At 47.7% G+C, this 20,547-nt stretch overlaps 1 protein-coding gene across 3 annotated transcripts in view; it reads right to left on the bottom strand.

Moving 5' to 3' along the window:
• The window catches only part of LOC119172007 (carnitine O-palmitoyltransferase 1, liver isoform), a 149,116-nt gene that overhangs the window by 60,815 nt on the left and 67,754 nt on the right, over positions 1-20,547 (bottom strand). The window contains exons 1-5 of one of the 3 annotated variants that reach the window (XM_037422962.2): positions 18,864-19,002; positions 3,841-3,969; positions 3,400-3,619; positions 813-967; positions 7-129 (exon numbers count right to left, since the gene is read on the bottom strand). In XM_037422962.2, the coding sequence (XP_037278859.2) occupies positions 7-129; positions 813-967; positions 3,400-3,524 (403 nt within the window). In that variant the 5' untranslated portion in view covers positions 3,525-3,619; positions 3,841-3,969; positions 18,864-19,002. Of the gene's footprint in view, positions 1-6; positions 130-812; positions 968-3,399; positions 3,620-3,840; positions 4,262-18,863; positions 19,003-20,547 lie in introns of those variants that run through there. The other 2 variants (XM_037422961.2, XM_075892815.1) reach the window with 2 other exon arrangements.

Raw genomic sequence — 20,547 nt, forward strand, 5'->3', positions numbered from 1 at the left:
ACTTACACATCCACCCTCGGTAGCTGAGTAAACTGCGAAGTATGATTTGGCGAAGTTTCATAAATATAACGGACAGCACCACACTGATGAAGCAAGCAACAATGACGGCCCTAACTGTGGCCGGTAGTTCTGAAAATAGAACAAGGATAATGTCATTAGTATCACATAACTTGGCTAACATATTATCAAGAACAGTATCTCCAGTAATGTTTAATTTATTCAAAAACAACACATGCTTTTAGAAGCCCTTGGCATATGCTTGTGTCCAAAGGTCTAAGCTTTCAAACAAATACAAAAGCAAAATTATTTCACCAGGAGAGCTAGTTGGAATACCATACTGCAGGGGCGTAGCCAGGGGGTGGCACACCAGGCACGTCCTCCCCCCTACCCCCATCTTGAAATTTTTTTTTTCGTCATAGCATAAAGCGAGAAATGGCCACATTAAGGGGGTGCCCCTGTCCCCCGAAAAATATTTCTGGCTACTTGCCTCAGCCACTTCCAGAAAACAAGAAGATCATTTTATCAGCCTGCATATAGTGCAGCAAGGCCTTACCAAGAAGAAGAATGCTGTGCCATTTTTATTCCACAGTTATTAAATGACTAAGCCTTTCAATTAACATTATCAAAAGTTGTTACAGAACACACAGCAGCTTCAACGACAGAAAAGATTCACACAACACTTCTTTTGCTACAGCATAGATGTGATTGATAGGGTACCGATGAATTAACGTAAGACTCTCTTAAAGAGTAGCCTCAACTCAATTATTTCTTCTTTAATGTCAAGCTAAAATTACACTGAACTCGTAGCTTACCATGAGGCACATGAAGTTTGTCACCAGTATCCCAGAAAAGCTCTTTGATTGACTCGGCAACCTCTATGTCTGACAGCATAAAGAGGAAAACTAATACACAAAGTATGCAGATATTGTGCACAGAGGTTGGCCACATGCCATTGCTGATGGAATTCCTGTGTGAGAAAGAAGAAGAAGAAGAAAAAAGGACAATAAATTTATTAATAAGAAAATAAGAATGTAGCAAGCTGACATACTACACCGATTTTCACAGAACAAATATTCTACGACAGCCCAATTGCATAAGTGTCCCTTTAGTCATTGTTACTGCAAGCAAATTGGACTGTTGCAATTAAAGGACCATTCATGTTTTTTTTTTCTTGTACTAAATGGAAGACCAAAGCCTCTACACTCTCGAAAAAAGAAGAGGAAAGCATCACACATCCTAAATAGTTTACTGTGATACTTGTTTTTAGAGGCCAGACATCCTGACCACAGCGACATATTAGATTCATTACCACAGCTGTCACAGGAGAATGTTTTCAGCCACAAGAAATGTACGTAGCATGCATGTTTTTGATCAGCGCGATCTTCCTACCTAGCTTCAATGCCACACGATGTGACCAAATCTGGCTTTTTGATGATAATACTGTTAGTATCGAAAAGCAGTGGCATTTCGAGACAAACAACCAAATTATATAAGTACGACATCTTTTATGTGTTCCTCAACATTCACAATTGCGAAAGGTCACACTTTTGCAATTGAAAATTTGTGGGATTGATATATTGTGGCTTCACAAGTGCACCTTCAAAAAGGTAACAGAGTGACCTACTTTTCCTAAACTGGAATAAGCCAAAACGTCCATCATGTAAGCTAGGTGTTGCAAATATGCTGACCTTAGCCTATGAGTAAGTAAATGTAAACAAAGGTCTGGACAAACAATGACTACAGATGTCCTAGTGAACAATGAAGACCTAAAGACATGCTCTCAAGAAGTTTGCAATAACAAAATGTTTATAAGTAAAATATCAGTGCATGATGATGCTGTAATAAAAATGTCGACAGGCTAACTAAATTCCTGAAAAAATAATATCCTCAAAACTAAGCTATAGCAGGTCCAAGTGGCTGCTATACAACTGATTTGATTGATATGTGGGGTTTAGCGTCTCAAAAGCACCATATGATTACGAGACGCGTCGTAGTGGGGAGCTCCGGAAATTTCGACTACTTGTGGTTCTTTAACAAGCACTCAAATCTGAGCACACAGGCCTACAACATTTCCGCCTCCATCGGAAATGCAGCCGCCGCAGCCGGGATTCGATCCCACGACCTCCTGGTCAGCAACCGAATACCTTAGCCACACCACCGCGGCAGGCCTTGGCTGTTTTCAAGTACTCATCTTGTTCTGCTTGCATTTTGGTATTTGCTCTGGAGAATGAGCAACTTTAAAATTCGTTTTGCAACCTTTTATCATAAGTCCTCCAAACTATGCCTAGATTTGCCAGAAATATGTATCTCAAATTGGGAGGAAACTTCACTTATGACAATGTTGATACTGTCATGTAATACAAGCTGGCTGCACCAAACATGATTATTAACCTGAAAACGGTTAGTAAACTAATGCATAAGTGGCATTGACTAACACACAAGTTAGGCTTTCAACCTAAACATCAGTGATTTGTTTTGTAAAGTTTAGAAGAAAGCTGATATGTAAGCACTGATGTTGCACCAAGGTACCAAAAATATTTGAAGTTCGCTGACAGCGACGCTGCGAGATATCTCACTCCGACGTTTTATCTAAGAGCACGAGAGAACCGTAATATCAGTGACGCTCAATTTTATCGCGTAAACTGCCGACAAAGCATTGATCGGCGTCGCGTCCAGGAGTTTTGATAGGTTAAAGCATAGTTTGAATGAACTGTTGTATTGCTTGCGCGATTCCTGAACTTGCATGTGACAATATCATTTGATATTCAGCGCGTTAACGAATATGTTGACCAAAATGTGGGAGCGCGAACTAATTATTATCATCGTTAAGAAATTAGCCGCAAATTATCAGAGGCGCTTCAGACTGCGATGCTTGAGTCACGCAGCATTTATTTCAGAAATCACAATGCGGGAAACAACGCCAGCAACAAGTAGTACTAGATACGGCTCCAGTTTTCGGAGTGTACTTGGGGGCAGCGACCGACAACTCAACAGGATCGCTAAGCGGTACATGAAACCCCCAACACTTCTCGTCCACCAGCACAAAATGTCAGCAAAACCTTCTTTCTAGCTTTTTCACGTAGCCCGGCGCCGGTGACATACATAACGTGCATATCGTTAACAGCTACTGTGGTAAACGTATCGCAATCGACTGGTTACAACCGGTTTGACGTACATTGTAATGTACCTTATCGTTTCAACTACGACAGTAAGCGAGTGCATAGGCCATGTGCGCATCGCCGTAGTGGTGCGATTTAAGTATCTGATAGCACCGTGTTTGTAGTACAGTTATCGAACAGGAAGGGGGAGAAAAAGGCCCCCCACTTGTTTTGACAAATGCAAAGCTGCATGGTCCCGCAGAAGCACCAATCTGACGTCGTATGAAAACAGCGCACTCACCTGACGCGATGATATTTCCGCACGGCAGTCCTCAGCCATACCCGAAAGATGTTTTCACAGGAACTTCGTTCGCGTACAATTTCGCGCACTTGTAGTCCCGCGACGGCGCTTCTGGCTTCTGCCATCTTCAAATTTTGGCTACGTCGTCCTCAGACTTTCCGAGGCAGCGTCGTCAGCGAGCGGAAAGCGGGACAGCCGAGAGTCGAAGGCAGCTTGGATCCTGCACAGGGCACGACGCTCTTGACTCGCTACTGACAGGCACTCGACTGCACGCATGCCCCCCCGCGCACACGACTCCGGGTATCAAAGAGCACAACAGAGCAACTGAGCTGCGCGACGCTTGTGGTCTGAATTTACATTAGTTGTACGGCGGCCCGTCCTTCTCGAGGAGGAAAGCTTTCACGAGCAAGCATTTCCCCTGCAATTTGCCCAGAGCCTCACCTTGGCGTGCTGCGTCCACGAAGGGCAGCCGGGCAGCAACAAAAACACACGGTGCTCCACTCTCTCCGCCGCGGCTGGGATCACGTGAAGTACGTGTCAGGAGCCCCTCAGCGATGGATCATACCGCTTCTGGAAGCGCGAGCGATAGAGGTCTCAGCTCTTATGACACCATTCCGCCGCGCATCCGCAAAATTAGATAACTGTGCCGCTGCTCCATTCCGACCGCTGTCGCGCTCCGTGAGTCACATGTTCGATGAAGTCAAATATCGAGGATTGGAAACATGCCATGGCGAGCACGCTTTGCGTCCATTCTAGAAAACTACGTTTTGCGTTATACAAAATTGCAGTTGTGCGCAAAGTTTTCTGGGCACTACGATAACAGTAGAAAACTTATTCGCTTGCATTTAGCAGCGGCTACTAGAAAAAATGTGACATAGCCTTCTTCTTGCAGCTTGCTTATTTTAAAGACAAAAACATATTAAAAGGCTATAAAAAATTTCGATCAATAAGCACTCAAGGGGAAAAAATTACCTCAGTGCTACTTGATATTTTGAAAAGTCTGTGGCAACTAGTGAAAGAAAACATTTTTAATGTTTGGGTTGTCAAAAGAGAAATCAAGATGATGATGATGATGACCTCTTATGGATGGCGCTCACCACAAAGGAAGGAAAAAGGTTCCTCCGTGGCGCTCACCCACAGAGGGGGATGGGCCAAGAACCGGGCGGCAGCATACTTAAATGAAGGTAAAATGAAAATGAAGCCAATCTGAAAAAGTAGTTCGAAAATAATACTACCAAAAAAAAACTATTTGCTGAGCAAGCGGTCAAACAATCTCTTGTTTTTGATAGACATAACTACGAATTATACACTAAAAATATGAAAAGGTTGGGTTCACTAGCACGGTAATCTTTTAGTTGCATTGATGTAATCAAACACAGTGGAGCATACATCCCTGTGGCAGTAACCAAATGAAGTTCCGCCAAGTGATAAGATTACTGGTAGATTTACTTGTATTCCTAGCTTTTGTAATGGGGCTACTAAAAATCTTTTTCTCTGATAAGAATAACGACGGCAGAATAAGAAGAAGTGTTCAATTGTTTCAATTTCGTGGCACCAAATGCATAGCGGTGACGCCTTGAGTCGAGCTTTGTTAAGGTAATAATTTAGTTGAGGAACTGCACAGCGCAATCTCGTATAAGTGACCTTTAACTGGCGAGATACACACCACTGTTTATTCCAGCAATAGCTCAAATGCTCGAAATCTTTGAATTTATCCAAATTACATTTTCCCCACTGCAGGCAAGCGTTTCGGAACCTTAGCGCTGTCACGTAAGCCGTATCTGGCAAAACTGGGATGGTGGGCCCACCCAGGGATACTGCTGCTAAAGAGTCCGCCATTTCGTTCAAATATAATCCGCGGTGGCCCGGAACCAGGGGCGGCGCCAGGGGGGGGGGGGGGCAAGGGGGGGCTGGAGCCCCCCCAAAATTCTCGCCTGCCCCCCCTATGCCCACTCAAGGGCCCGGAAGCATATATTGAAAACCTAGTAAGAGCAGAGCTAGCAACCGACGGCTTGCCCCCCCCCCCCCCCCCCCGGAGGAACTCACTTTTCGTGGTTGCCCCCTCAGTAAAGACATCCTGGCGCCGCCCCTGCCCGGAACCCATAGCAAATGCAGTTTTTTTTTACGTTTTTCGGTACTAAATGCCGAAACGTATTCATCAGCTCTACATTTACTGCCGCAGAAAGTGCATTACAAACTGATAACGAATCTGTAATGATAACTGCTAATGATTCGCTTGAGGGCAAACTTGGGCGCGTATCGAGTGTAGGGGCTCGCCTATGTACGGCTGACGCAGAAGCCTATAGCTAATGTCTCAGCCGCACACAGTCGTTCCGTGCACGATTAACGTCCCCCAACCGTAGCTTGCCTCATTGCAGCTACTACTACGGGTTCGGGCGAATAAGGCAACTGGCCAGATCAACAACAAACACTTTATTGCCAAGCGTTAGCAATCGCGCGTCACTGTCGCGGGGAGATACTACAGATAACAAAGGTGTTGACGCTTACACCTCGGTCGTGGACGTCCTCGGCTCGCAGGAGGGGTTGCGGGTACAGATGGAGCGCCATTGGGAACAGCACCGCCGGAACAGCAAGGAGAGGAGACCACCTCCTTACGGCCAGCCCCCACCCCCACCAACGTCCACATGGGAGCCCTACCCCTACATCTGGCGCCCAACGTAACGAATTTGGCAACGCGGCTAGTTCTGTGGACGCGAGCAAGTACCGGCGCTCTTCCACACGTAGGATAACAGGCATGTCGGAATTCCAAGATTTGTCAATGTTGTCTGATGTCGCGTCGCAGAGTGGCGATCCTTTGGCTAACGCGGGGGTACTGTTAGGACTTTCCGACAGCGTAGAGCTTGGTCGTTTCACGCGGGATGATCAGGAGGGTGCAGAGACCGCGTTAGCAGAGAGTAGGCCTACGACGGAGAGCGGCCCGCATGGCGCTCCGGCATCTCGCGACGCGAACAGAGAGGCGCCGCCACAAGTTACGACACGCGCCTCAACTATAGGCGAGTCTTCGGGCAACAGTTTGCCCTCGAGCGAGGTACTCTTACAGAATGCGCTGTCAGTTATGCAGAGCCTCGCGAGCGCCCTGCAGAACACAGCGCAGGCCCCCGTGCAAAATGTGCGACCACGTGTCAAGGTAGACGTTCCGACCTACACGGGTTACCACGACTGCAAGAGCGCCAACGAGTATCTCGACCGGTTGCTCCATTATCAGCAGGCGACGGGTCTTTCTGATGCCGAACTTCTCGAGCGCGTGGTCCCGGTGTCGCTCTCGGAGCAAGCGGCTCGGTGGTTCCGACTAACCGGACATCGCGCCCGTACGGTAGAAGAGTTCCGCGAAAGCTTTCGCGGCGAATTCCTACCGGCTAATTATGAGTGGCGTTTGCGGAGGGAGTTGGAGCTGCGCACCCAGCATCCGGACGAATCCTTGCTGGAATACGTACGGGCGATGGACGAATTGTATCGTCTCGCGAACCCTCACGCCACCAACGCGGAAAAGGTCGAGCGTGTTACCCGACAGGCGCACCCGACTTTCGCGGCGCACTTCAGGGGATGCAGGTTCGCAGACCTCGAAGAGCTCGCCACCGAGGCGAAGCGCATACAAGGGGACATCCTCGCAGCGCGTTCGTATCGCCCCCCTCCGCCCGCCGCGCAGTCAATCGAGCCTCGCTGTGCATGGAACGGCGGCGCAGTGACTTCAGAAGCGTTTAGGGGTAACGCATCAGCATCGTTCGCTGATGAGCACGTGCCACGCGGTTGGGAGCTGTCAAACCGCGCTTTAGACCCCTACGCTTACGCGCTCCGTACGGCCCACGCCGCCCCTGCGCGTGACATTCCAAGGCAGGAGCACGTGGTTGACGCGAGGCCTAACGAGCGGCGCAATCCAGAGCGAGGACCACCTGATCGAGGCGAGTTACGAGCGAACCGGCGTGGTGTCCGCGGTCCTTGCTATCGGTGCGGCGCGCCAGGGCACATCGCTCGCGAGTGCGACCGCACGCCGGGTCAGGAGCAAACGCGCGGTTCGGGAAACGGACGGCGCCGCCGGTGATTCACATGGGACCCCGCGCGGCGATTAGTAATCCTACCGATGCGTTCGGATCACTTGCACCGTCGGTCTGTCGCGCAGGTGATGCCGTAGACTCGCCCGCGCCCCTAATCGAGTTAACGATAGCTCGGAAAAAGTTCGTAGCACTTTTGGATACTGGGGCAAGCGCTTCTTTATTCGGTGACGATGTGTTGCACCATCTCCGCGAGAACAACATCCGCTTGAGGCAAAGCAACACCATCTTCCGTCTAGCTACGGGCACAGCACAATCGAGCGGCGCGGCTAGGCTAGTGATCCGCTGGGACAGACGCGTGAGGCGACAACGGTTCGTGCATCTTCCAGGGCTGTCAATGTCTCTAATCCTGGGTCGAGACTTCCTCGCTAAGTCGGGTATTGTCATTGACATTGCAAACGGTGGTTACCGAGAGCGCGACGGAGACGCGCTGAAGCTTTTCTCGAAGGCCTCCGCATTGACAAAAGCATGCCAATCGCAGGGAGAGGCGCGAGTACGCGAGGAGGAAAGCGCGCCGAGAAAGCGAGTAAACGCCCCGCCGGAGCAATGTGCTGCGCTGCAGGAAAGGGCAGTGCACCCGCTTTTGGTACAGGCACAGAGCCTACTGGAAGGGGAACGAGCGCAGCTGTCGTCGCTGTTGTACGAATATGACGCGATGTTTACTGACTGTCCCGGCCGCACTACGCTGGTTAAGCATAGAATTGACACGGGTGATGCACGCCCTTGGAAATGCAATCCCCGACCAATCAGCTTAGCTAAGCGGAAAGCACTAGACGCCGCCTTGGACGAACTCATCGAAACAGGCGTAGTTGAGAGGTCAAACAGCCCATGGGGTTTCCCGGTAGTTCTAGTTCCAAAGAAAGATGATACGTATCGCCTTTGTGTAGACTACCGCAGGCTGAATGAAGTTACGAAGAAGGACGCGTATCCTCTTCCCTCCATTTCATCGTTAGTATCCAATCTAGGCGGGGCGAAGTACTTCACAACGCTCGATGCTAGCCGCGGATATTTTCAGGTTGAGATGGACGAGCGGGATAAAGAGAAGTCAGCTTTCACGTGCCACAGAGGACTTTTCCAATTCAGGAGAATGTCGTTTGGCCTGGTGGGCGCTCCCGCTACGTATCAGAGGCTAATGGACCGTGTTTTGGGAGATGCAAAGTGGCAGCACGCACTCGCATATCTAGACGACATAGTGGTTTACTCGAAAACGTTCGAAGAGCACTTGCGCCACTTAAGAGACGTTCTAGAACGGCTGAGGTCTGCGGGCATCACTTTGAACCCAAACAAAGCTCAGATAGCGGCGACCCGAATAACATTATTGGGATTTACGCTTGACGAGGGTCGCATTTTGCCGGATAAGGGTAAGCTTGAAGCGATAGTGAGCTATCCATCGCCGAACAATGTCGGTGAGCTGAGGCGCTTTTTGGGGATGGTGAATTTTTATCGCCAATTCATTCCAGATTGCGCGGCAGTGCAGGCGCCTTTAACGAAGCTCTTGAGGAATGGTGAGCGTTGGGCTTGGAGCCGAGAGCAAGAGGCCGCACTGCGTCGCCTCACGAAGTTGCTGGCCAACACGGCTCAGCTGCAGCTACCCGATTTGAACAGGGAGTTTGTTATTCACACCGATGCAAGCGACCTAGGCTTAGGAGCAATTTTGCTTCAGGAGCATGGAGGTTCCCTCCGACCGATTGCGTTCGCGAGCCGTACGTTGACACCGGCGGAGAGGAACTACTCAGTAACCGAGAAAGAGTGTCTGGCGATAGTTTTTGCTCTCCGTAAGTTTGACTTTTACATAGACGGAGTTGCGTTTGTGATTGAGACGGACCACATGGCGCTCACGTGGTTGAGGCGTTTGAACGAACCAAGTGGCCGATTGGCGCGTTGGGCATTGTTGCTGCAGCGTTATGACTTCACCGTCCGCTACCGCAAGGGTAAGAACAATGCCGCGGCCGACGCACTATCGCGTGCTCCAGTTCGACACGAGGCAAGTCACGCGACTAATTCGGAACGAACTGAGAGCGAGACACTCGCGCTAGCGCAAACAGCGGAGCAAACGTTAGTTCGAGCTAAGAGCGTGAACCACGTAGAGGCTGTCGTTAGCGCAGGGATTGTTTTCAGCAGAAGGGAGCTGTTAGAAGCTCAGCAGAAAGATCCATTTTGTCGAAAGGTGTTCGACGGGCTCCGGGAGCCGGGTGGTAGTGAGGCCACCGCGCACAAGGGGGCAGCTGGTATTGCTGTCGGTGCGGAGCGCTCGGCAACAGCTGGTAGTGCTGTGAGCGCGCTGGATTCATATCTGCTAGATTCTGACGGCGTCCTGCTGAGGTACATTCCATCCGACGATGACACAAGTGAGTCATTTAAAGTCGTGATACCGCGCGCGTTGAGAGGAGCGCTTCTTCGCTACTTTCATGACTCGTGCATTGGTGGGCATGCGAGCGGCCCTAAGACTTACGCTAAGTTGTGTCGCCTCGCTACCTGGCCAGGTATGAAGCGGGATGTGATTCGCTACGCCCGTTCATGTCGTGTGTGCCAAAGCGTCAAGCCGCGAGGAGGACGTCCGCCCGGCCTCATGCAACCGATTAACAGTCAGACTCCCTGGCAAATCGCAGCGTGTGACGTAATGGGCCCGTACCCCTCAACTCCTAGCAGAAATAAGTTCTTGCTGGTGATCACGGATCACTTCACTAAATGGGTAGAACTGTTTCCCCTTAGGAAGCTGACGGCTCGAGTGATTTTAGAGAAGTTGATGGAGGTTTTTACCAGGTTCGGGTTCCCCGAGCAGTTGATTACAGACAACGCGTCTTATTTCACTGCGAAGGTGTTTGTTGACACGTGCGCCGCGTTGGGCATTAAGCACAAGAAAACAACCACCTACCATGCTCAGTCGAACCCCACGGAGCGAGTCAATCGCAACATCAAGCACATGCTTGTCGCGTTCTCTGAAAGACATAAGGACTGGGATACCTATCTTCCAGAGATCGGTTTTGCATTGCGATCGACCGTAAACCGATCGACTGGGTATGCGCCTTCTTCTCTAAACCTGGGGAGAGAACTGCCGAATCCGATGGAGACCGTACTCGCGGACCGCAGTGGAGTGCCAGTGGCGACATCAGCACGCGCTGAATACGCAACGCAGCTGCGCGAGAAGCTAGCGGAAGCTTTACATAAAGCTCGACATAATCTCAGCACTGCTAGGGCACAGCAGAAGGCGCAGTATGACCGCACGCGTAGGAACGTACACTACGAAGTGGGCGATCTGGTGATGCGGCGCCATCATGTTCTCAGTAATGCTAGCAAACAGTTTGCTGCCTCGCTGGCACCGAAATGGTCCGGGCCGTACCGAGTGCGAGAGAAAGTTTCTTCGCTCGTGTATCGACTCGCGAACATGAAAGGCAAACCGAGCGGCGGACCGGTGCATGTATGTGACTTGAAACGCTACATAGCACGGGAGGCGCATGAGGACTACGGTCAGTCCCCCTCCAAGCCGCGCGCGGCGGGTGAGATGGCTCGACACCGGGTCAGGAGCCCAGAACCGCGCTACTTCCTGCGTAACAGGCGGAGGCAACTATGCACGGTAGGCCGCGTTTGATATGTTCGACGCGGGGTGCAAGGGTTAGCGCGCAACACATGTGCGATTGTTAACCTGTCGTTCTTTATCTGTATCACTCTCTGACACCAGCGACCATCCCAGGAGGACGAACCCGCAACCCCTCCTGCGAGCCGAGGACGTCCACGACCGAGGTGTAAGCGTCAACACCTTTGTTATCTGTAGTATCTCCCCGCGACAGTGACGCGCGATTGCTAACGCTTGGCAATAAAGTGTTTGTTGTTGATCTGGCCAGTTGCCTTATTCGCCCGAACCCGTAGTAGTAGCTGCAATGAGGCAAGCTACGGTTGGGGGACGTTAATCGTGCACGGAACGACTGTGTGCGGCTGAGACATTAGCTATAGGCTTCTGCGTCAGCCGTACATAGGCGAGCCCCTACACGAGTTTCATCGTTGCTTTCATATGTTCACTTGACCCAAGTATTTCCCTCTACTAAGTTCCAATTATTCTGTCCTTTGAAAATTTTGCCTTACTAGCATATTTAAAATAACAAACAGCTGCACAACTGGGCTAATGGGATGGATGCGTGAGTTGCACGCAAAGAGAGAGAGAGAAGTGGTTGTCACTGTTGCAGGTATCGAAACAGTGGGCTCGTGGCAAAGGAATGCGAAATCAGCGTTGGCCTGAAGGAAAACGGCAGTGTCGTGGTGATGCCAGCGTAGACCGGCAGGTGGCTATATGACAGCTGGCAAACCGTACAATGCACGCGAATGTATGCAGGTCGCTTAATACGCCACCTGTTTGCGTTACGGTTCGGTACGGCACTGTGCCGTGCTCCCTATCAGGCTACAGAAATTAGGCGCCTTTTTCTTCTTCCAACCACTACCACCACCACATAAATACTGCTATAGGCCCTTGAAAACGACGTATGGATAACAACGTTAAATAAATGAATGCTGGGCTTTACATTCAAGAACAATGGTGCGCGATTATACAAGGCACGATGTACACTGGATACTCCTAACTAGTTCACTATAGAGTTTAGGGTTTTCACTATAACCATGATTCCTGTAGTGCACCTTAATATAAGTACATGGGTATTTGTCCCACTCGACCGTGCCGCACAATCAATGAAGGAGGACTCGGCTTCCGAAGTCCAGTTGTGAGCCTCAAGGAGCGTACATCGACAAGAAAAGAGACAAAGTTTTTGCCGTCAAGTCGTATTTGGTCATTGCAATAGGGGACCTTTTACTTCAGCAGGAGGGGCCTTCGGCGCTTGCTCGATGGAGGTCACAGGCGATCAAAACTCCTAGTTGCCCTCTCGTGTGTTGTTTCATTCCTCTACTAGCTCCCTTCCCCGAAACATCGCTACAGAAGCTAACGCCGTTATCAACCACTCCTACCACATCCCTGACTCACGATAAGGCGTGAGCGCCATAGAGTTTCCTAAATATACATGTGAGCGCTACGTTCGCCTGCAGCGATTCCAAATCGCTGCTGATGCTTAGTGCGCAGCCGTGAAGATGTTGCGGAATACATAGCCACGTGCACGAGCCCTTTTCCGCAACCGTTGCGCAGTTACACAAGAGGGCTTTCTTTAAATTATTTATCTGTTTCTTCTATAGGACGGGTAGCATAACGTATTCAGTGACCTTTTTAGAGTGCATGATGAATCGCGTTGTTTTTGAGGATAACAGAATTTCGCAAACTGGTCTTCCTGTCACTCCTTCGCAATACTCTTCGAAGACATGAAGACAATACCTACAAGAAACTACATTGCTTCGAGTTTCATGCATAACTCGAATTATAGATGTTTTTTTTTTCGTACCGGAGCTCTTAGGAGGAAAAGAAAGCAACAAATAAATGGCCCGTCACACACGACAGGATATGCGACGGCATTTTAAAGACACGTGCCGAAAAGTGGAGGGATCTTCGTTGCAACACGACAGAGCTCGTCTCGCCACCTTATTACCATTCGAATGTACGTACTCGTTGGTGAGGAGGGTGGCATTCGCATTATCAGTCTGGCAAGAGCGAAGCAAGAATTATTTTTTTGTCCTCGGATGTGTGGGTAGAGGAGAGAGTGTTCCACCCTCTAGATATATGTTCGTGTGTGTGCTTCTTCGTCTGCGAATATACGTAAACAAAAAGTGAAAATTGCGAAGGCAGGTATGTTTGCAACCTCAACCCCCCCCCCCCCCCCCCCGCTACGTCACAAGTCTGCTCAACCACCCGAGGTATATGGACGTGCGGATATCCAAAATTTTCAATAGCCGTCTCATTCGACTTTAAGTGAAATGGTCACTATATATACGTGAATGCAGATATCTCACAAACAATTTTCAAGTGCTTCTTATTTCAATCTGCACACGAATGAGCTAGAAGTGGGCAGGAAACGATGAAGTAATTTCATTCGTGGGTGGGAAAGTCACAAAAAGAGGAAGAAGTCACAGCTCCGCCGCGAGTACACGAATCAATGAATGCTATTAACAACATTATAGAATCTTATACATAGTAAGGCTAGCAGCTCACTCCGTTAGCATGTGACCTGGCGTAACTCAGCAAAACACTCTAATAAGAAAATTCAACCACTGCAGAGAGTTAAGCGAGCTTGGTGCTGTACATGGCTTCAAACCAAACTTTGCGATGAGAACGCAACACGTATACAGTGTGAGCCACTTGCTGATCTCTTTGAAGACACGGCACGCGCGACAACGCTCGGTCAGTCAAAGTAGTCAGAGTACGCATCACAATGCCTGGTCAAGTTACGGCTACTACATAAGCAGCTGGTAATTAATTTCTACTTTAGGTTCACGGGACGAGAAAGTACGTGAGTTCGTTTGTTGTTGTTGATTGATATGCGAGTCTTAACGTCACAACACCACCATATGATTATGAGAGACGCCGTAGTGGAGGGCTCCGGAAGTTTCGACCACTTAGGGTTCTTTGACGCGCACCCAAATCTGAGCACACGGGCCTACAGCATTTCCGCCTCCATCGAAAATGCAGCCGCTGCAGCCGGTATTAGATCCCGCGACATGCGAGTCAGCAGCCGAGTACCTTAGCCACTAGACCACCGCAGCGGGGCTCGTTTGCTACTTATTATTATTATTATTATTATTATTATTATTATTATTATTATTATTATTATTATTATTATTATTATTATTATTATTATTATTATTATTATTATTATTATTATGCACGAAAACATAAACAGGCTGACAACTGCCACCTAAAATGGCACAGCACCTGCCTGCTCTTTGGGGAAGGGATGATAGCAGTATAGAAAAGAAGAAATAACAGAGACGTAAACCTCAATAAGTAGACATGTGCAAAAATGCGAGACTAAATCGGTTTTTTGCGCGAAAATCAGGCTCTACGGGCCCGGTCAAGCTGAGCAGCGCATCCTCCTGGGAACAGGCAGTCATCAAGGGTCATGCACTCAATTTCAATAAGTTCCCTGTGAACCGTGCCCGCTGCATAACGAATGCGGGAGACTCTTATATCAGGCACTCAAGTGTCTCACAAGAGCCACAACCAACCGTCCACACGTCCTTGAAGATGTAATCGTTCACGCGGCAATACAGCACCAAGTATCACACTCTTCACGACGAGGCAGTCCAGGTTGGATATCCACGGTACGTGATAAACCGTGCACGTTTCGGTAACATCTATAGCAGTTATAATGATGATCGCACTGCATGTAAATGAGTACGTGCTAGCTGCTCAAGATAACCGGTCCAATTTCTGACGCGTACGATCGTCCCACCGCATCCAAACGAGCACCTCAGTCAATGACGGTACGCATGTCACGAAGGGATAGCCATACACTACCCTGTCGTCTATTTCCTCATTGTTGCACTGCAACACGATTTAGCTGCTCATCTATGGGTGCCCAGCTTCGCAAAGCCTTTATTTCTTTTCAAGTTCTGTCCAACGTGGGAAACATCGTTCTGCGATTCTTGCGCAAACTATAAGCAGCGCATTCCCACGCCATTGACCACTTCCCGCTTTTGTTGGCACGGCTCGAGCGCTGGCATGGAAACGGGTGTAAAACAATTTAAAAAGAAAACTAGTGAATGATTAAGGTGCACAACCACTCCGCTTTGGGGCCACGTGCTTTACGACTGCGATAACGATACCGGTCCCGATTTCTGCAACCGTAAGTGAAAAACGAGTGCTAGAATTTCACATTTTTCTTCGAAATGATATAGAAAACGAACTATGGGACTTACTGGTTCTTTCCTTGATGCGAACAACGATATGCAAGTTGGGGCCGTAAGCTTTCAGTAGCGAAGGGAGCTGTACTGGACAACTTGCAAGGCCCTGTCGACTGCTAGTGCATAGAATGTCTGTGTAGGTTCCTCTATTCTCTTTCTCGTGAAGCCCGAAGAGTCATGTCTGATGCATGCTGATGGGCGACGCGGCAGCGCACAGGCGATCAGGATGGTGTTTGTAATGGAGGAGGGTTGGGAGTGAGGTTGCAGATATAGGAAAAACACGTTCTCACCACAGCCCTAGTTGGGAGCACGGCTGAGTGCCTTTTGTGGTGGCAGTGGTTCGGTGAATAAGGAAAAAAGACGCTTATTTCTGCAGCCTTTAACCTTTTGTAAGGGTGGGCACGCATCCCGAAAGGTGGCTTCCCCTCTCACTACTTCTCTTCCTATATTTTCCTCCTTTCGTTCTCCCTCTATACAGACGCTCACTCGTACCAGAGAACCTCCTTGTCCTTCTTGTCTCTGTGTCGTCGTTTTGTTCTCGCGCTGTAACTATCGTCATGCAGACGGTCGTGTCTTTTGTTCGTTTGCTTGCTTGCTCGTTCGGCACATACTCACTCAAGGGGATTGGCTAAGGAAGCGCATTGTAACATTTAGGGGAGAACTACAGCATCTTCCCTCCTTAATCCTCGTCTTTCTCTTAATCCTGAGATGGTGGACGCAAGGTTAGGCCCCGAAATCCTGCCGAACGAACCCCGAGCGGAAACAGAATGGACGTGCGTAGTCTAGTTGTTAGTACAGCCTTACTGCTGTCTCTGTATTTTTACTTATTTCTGAATACCTCGTTCTTTCTGAGTCTTGCTCTCGGATGCACCATGCACCGACTCGCACAACGAGCCACAAATTCTAAGAAGGTATAGCGTCTTTTCCTTTCTTTTAACGTCTACTCTCTTCTTTACCCTAACGCTTTTTTTTTTCTTTTTCTTTCGGCGCACAGCTTTTTTTTTGTGCGGGAGATGCCACGTGAAAGAAAGATATGCACGCGTGAGTCAGACATTTAAAAAGAAAAAGGGTCAAAATAACTAGTTAAATAACGACCGCCCCATATATATATATATATATATATATAAGGGAAAGAAGTGTATACCTAAGGGCTCGTTTTTCCGTGTTTTGACGCAATATTAATGAGATCTAACAGACAGTAATGCCAAGGAATGTACAGGGGAAGTTATTAGAACCAATGGAATGTAAATAAGAAGAAAGAAAAGTGGATGAAAAAATAAGCAGCCGTGAGCAGGAATCGAACCTACGACCTTCGAATAACGCGTTCGATATATATATATATATATATATATATATATATATATATATATATATATATATATATATATATATATATATATATATATATATATATATATATATATATATATATCTGTCTCGCTCGCATGTAGCGCGTAGACAGGATAACCGCTGGTCATTAAGGGTAACTAACTGGATTCCCAGAGAAGGGAAGCGGGTTAGGGGGAGACAGAAGGTTAGGTAGACAGATGAGATTAAGAAGTTTGCGGGTATAAATTGGCAGCAGCAAGCACAGGACCGGGTTAACTGGCGGAACATGGGAGAGGCCTTTGTCCTGCAGTGGACGTAGTCAGGCTGATGATGATGGTGATGATCTGTCTTCCATTTCTCATCGCAAGGGGATGCGAAAGTGGATGAAAAAATAAGCAGCCGTGAGCAGGAATCGAACCTACGACCTTCGAATAACGCGTTCGATATATATATATATATACATATATATATATATATATATATATATATATATATATATATATATATATATATATATATATATATAAGAGCATCGAACGCGTAATTCGAAGGTCGTAGGTTCGATTCCTGCTCACAGTTGGTAATTTTTTCATCCACTTTTATTTTTTCTTATTTACATTCCATTGGTTTTAATAACTTCCCCTGAACATTCCTTGGCATTACTGTCTGTTATATATATATATATATATATATATATATATATATATATATATATATATATATATGGGTAAATTCGGGATCGCCTCTATACCGTAGTGTAGATTAAAAAATAAGCATGGGATGGTAAGAGGGCGGTTTGACAAATACGTCTGGCTGGTCGTGACATGGATAACGTGAAAGTCCCTTTCCTCCAGACACGTTGATATGCAGTACAAGCGCTGCATATCAACTTACCGCTTCTGCTGTTGGTAATGCCCATGTTGCTATTGGCATCATTACGCAACTGTAGACAGCTGATTATGTAAGACATATGGGACTGTTCAACATATGTCTGTACGTACAACGTTTGTACGCCGTTTTGAAACGTTACATGACAGTCGGCTACCCTGCAGATACTTCGCACAACGCCAACGGCACGTGGGATCTGCCGAATGTTTCGCGATAGTTTTACTATGCTCGACAGCAAGCTTTCAAAATAAAAATAATAAAAAATATCATCAGTGAGTACAGTAAAGAAAAAAAACAGAGGCATAGAAGGCATTAATGTACACACAGAACAGGGTATTTAACTAATTACGAAACAGATAAGATGGACTTCTGTCCTGCATGTATTTGGTAAAGAAAAAAACAGAGATTGCCCTCTGTTGCTCTTGTTTATGAAGACGGTGATAGCGGTAGTAGGAACTGCCTGAGCCAGCTGTTCACTGTCAGCAATCCCGTAGCCAGGATTTTTTTTTTTTTATGAGGGGGTTGGGAAATGTGGAGTACTTGTTGGAGGTCTTGAATACTTAAGAGAAACACCTGTTTCCTAATTTATTTTTGGCAAGACAGTCCCATCCATTAGAATTCCGGGGGCAGCCTGGTTACAAAAAAACAAATTTTCAGTAACTGACCCACTTAACGGAGAATATCTCAAATGATGTGAATGTGAAAAATTATGAAAATATAATGTACAAGAATCCTGCATAAAAAATTACATTATCTTACCGAAGGGGACTATGGAGTGATGTGGAGCATCGCGGATGTGCTATCTTCCCGAAGGGGACCATGGGGTGATGTGGAGCATCGCGGATGTGCAGCGCCAGAAGTCTTTTTTTTTTCAACCAAGAAATTTGTTAGCAGACGCTGCCTGTGTCAACGTTACTAGAATGACCTGTGTCGACTTTGCGAGACAGGAGAGGGGGGCGCAGGAGAAGAGAGAGAGAGATAGGTGGGAGCAAGCAGGTGGTAGGAGACAAGTGGAGAGAGTAACGTTTGGCTCTTGGAGAGAAGGAAGGAGGAGAGTCGCGCATGCGTAGTGTAAATGTGGAATATGGACAAGTGACATACCCCCGAGAAAGAGATGTTCTGCATCTAAAATAAAAAAATAGCGGAGCTAGTTGACCTGCTGCTTTCAAATTTTTTTTTCTCATGATGACCTATAGCACCACAGACGTCTCGGCCTCCCTCCCCTCTACCTTCTCATCGTTTCTCACCACGATGCAACAGGATTGCACATCCCAACACAAAATCCTGCCAAAGCCCACGCCTCAATACTGGGTTCTTTTTTTTTTTCTTTTACCTTAATGCGAGAACACATTCATTCGGTCGTAAATATAGTGTCTCCCGTCAATTAATCTAGTTAAACGTACTCACGTTGATGCTTTAAACTAATATCCCCGACGTTAAGCGACCGGGCCACCCAGTCCTGGTGGACACGCGCACGAACAAGGAAGTACACTCAGACACACCAAGCGGACGGAAACGAAGATCGTCCAAGCGATTGGACACCGGTATTCGCGATTGGAGATGGCCTGTTTCGCAATCATCAACTGCGCAAATACGATGCGGCGCCGGCGGCTACACGCCAGAAACCGCGCACGCGCGTTTCAGCGCCCTCACCGCGAGGTATTCTCGCCGTTCGGAGTCGCTATCAGCGTCGTTATCAGGAACCGCCCGAAAGCACGAGATCGCAAAGGAAAAGAACGCGGTGACAGAGCTCGCCAATATACGCCATTGTTCGAAGTCCCTCAATCTGCCCAACTGGTGCCGGCTTATCTACATACGTATAGTTATAAGCCAAGTACATTGAATGATAAGGCAACCCAAGCGTTCGGAATTTCCGCGCTGATTTGGCGTGCGCGAGTTTTGCGTTAAAAGGGACGCGAAAGTGAAACAATCCAACAATCAGCTTAGATTGGTAAAACGTGCTTTGAAGCTATAATAATAATAATAATAATAATAATAATAATAATAATAATAATAATAATAATAATAATAATAATAATAATACTGTGTTGGTGTTTAAAGTCCAAAAGCAACTATCATTATGAATAATGATTATAATGAGAGCCGCTGTAGTGAAGGATAGATGATGGATGATAAATGAAAAACTTTTATTGGGGTCCTGAAGTATTCCACCCCCGTTTGATAGGGGTAGGACCGCGGGCCGCTCCCACGTAGGGACGGGGAGGCCCAGCCTCACCGCCACATCGTGGGCCATCTGGACAGCCGTGAGTTGTTGTATGAGATCCGGACTCGTGAGCATTAAATGAAAGGAGTTTTCGGAAACTTCTTCATTTTTTTTTTTGTAAAGAGGGCCACCTCCAGAGCACGTGGTTAAAATCAATGCGATTCTGGCAGTCCGGACAAAGTTATCAAATATTGGAGTAATGGCTGTAGGTTACGAGGCTATAGGGTATATACGTTACCGTCTGAAGCATGCGAATACAGGACTCCAGGAATTTCGGCCACCTGGGGTTCTTTAATGGGCACGTAAATCAAGCACGATACATTGTAAAGTACACGCGCCTCAAGAATTCTCGCCTCTATCGTAAATGTGGTGCAGTCGACTGCTAACCCGAAGGTCGTGGGATCGAATCCCTGCTGCGGCAGCTGCGTTGTCCGATGGAGGCGGAAATGTTTGAGGCCCGTGTATTTCGACTTACGTGCACGTTAAAGAATCCCAGGTGGTCGGAATATCCGGAGTCCTCTACTACGGCGTCTCTCGATCATCATCACATCGAGGCTTTGGGACGTTAATCCGCAGATATTATTAAAGTTCGCGTCACCAGTCGAGCCCAATAACCACTAAACCACCATGGTAGTTGAAAAGCTATAAAACATCGTTAATTTCGCTACGATGTGTTCATTAATAGAGAAGAAAATCGAGGTCACAGATTCAGCTTAAACTGTCGCGCAGAAATCTCCGTGCACGGCGTCACGGACTTCGAAATGTATTTTTTCCTGTGCCGGCGACAATGGTTCAACGCCATTTCCTGAAACTTCGTATGTTTAGTCTGTGGCTCCACCAGAGAACAATACGCTCCATTTTTACTGC

The sequence above is a fragment of the Rhipicephalus microplus genome, chromosome 4 (genome assembly GCF_043290135.1).
Source record: "Rhipicephalus microplus isolate Deutch F79 chromosome 4, USDA_Rmic, whole genome shotgun sequence".
NCBI lineage: Eukaryota > Metazoa > Arthropoda > Arachnida > Ixodida > Ixodidae > Rhipicephalus > Rhipicephalus microplus.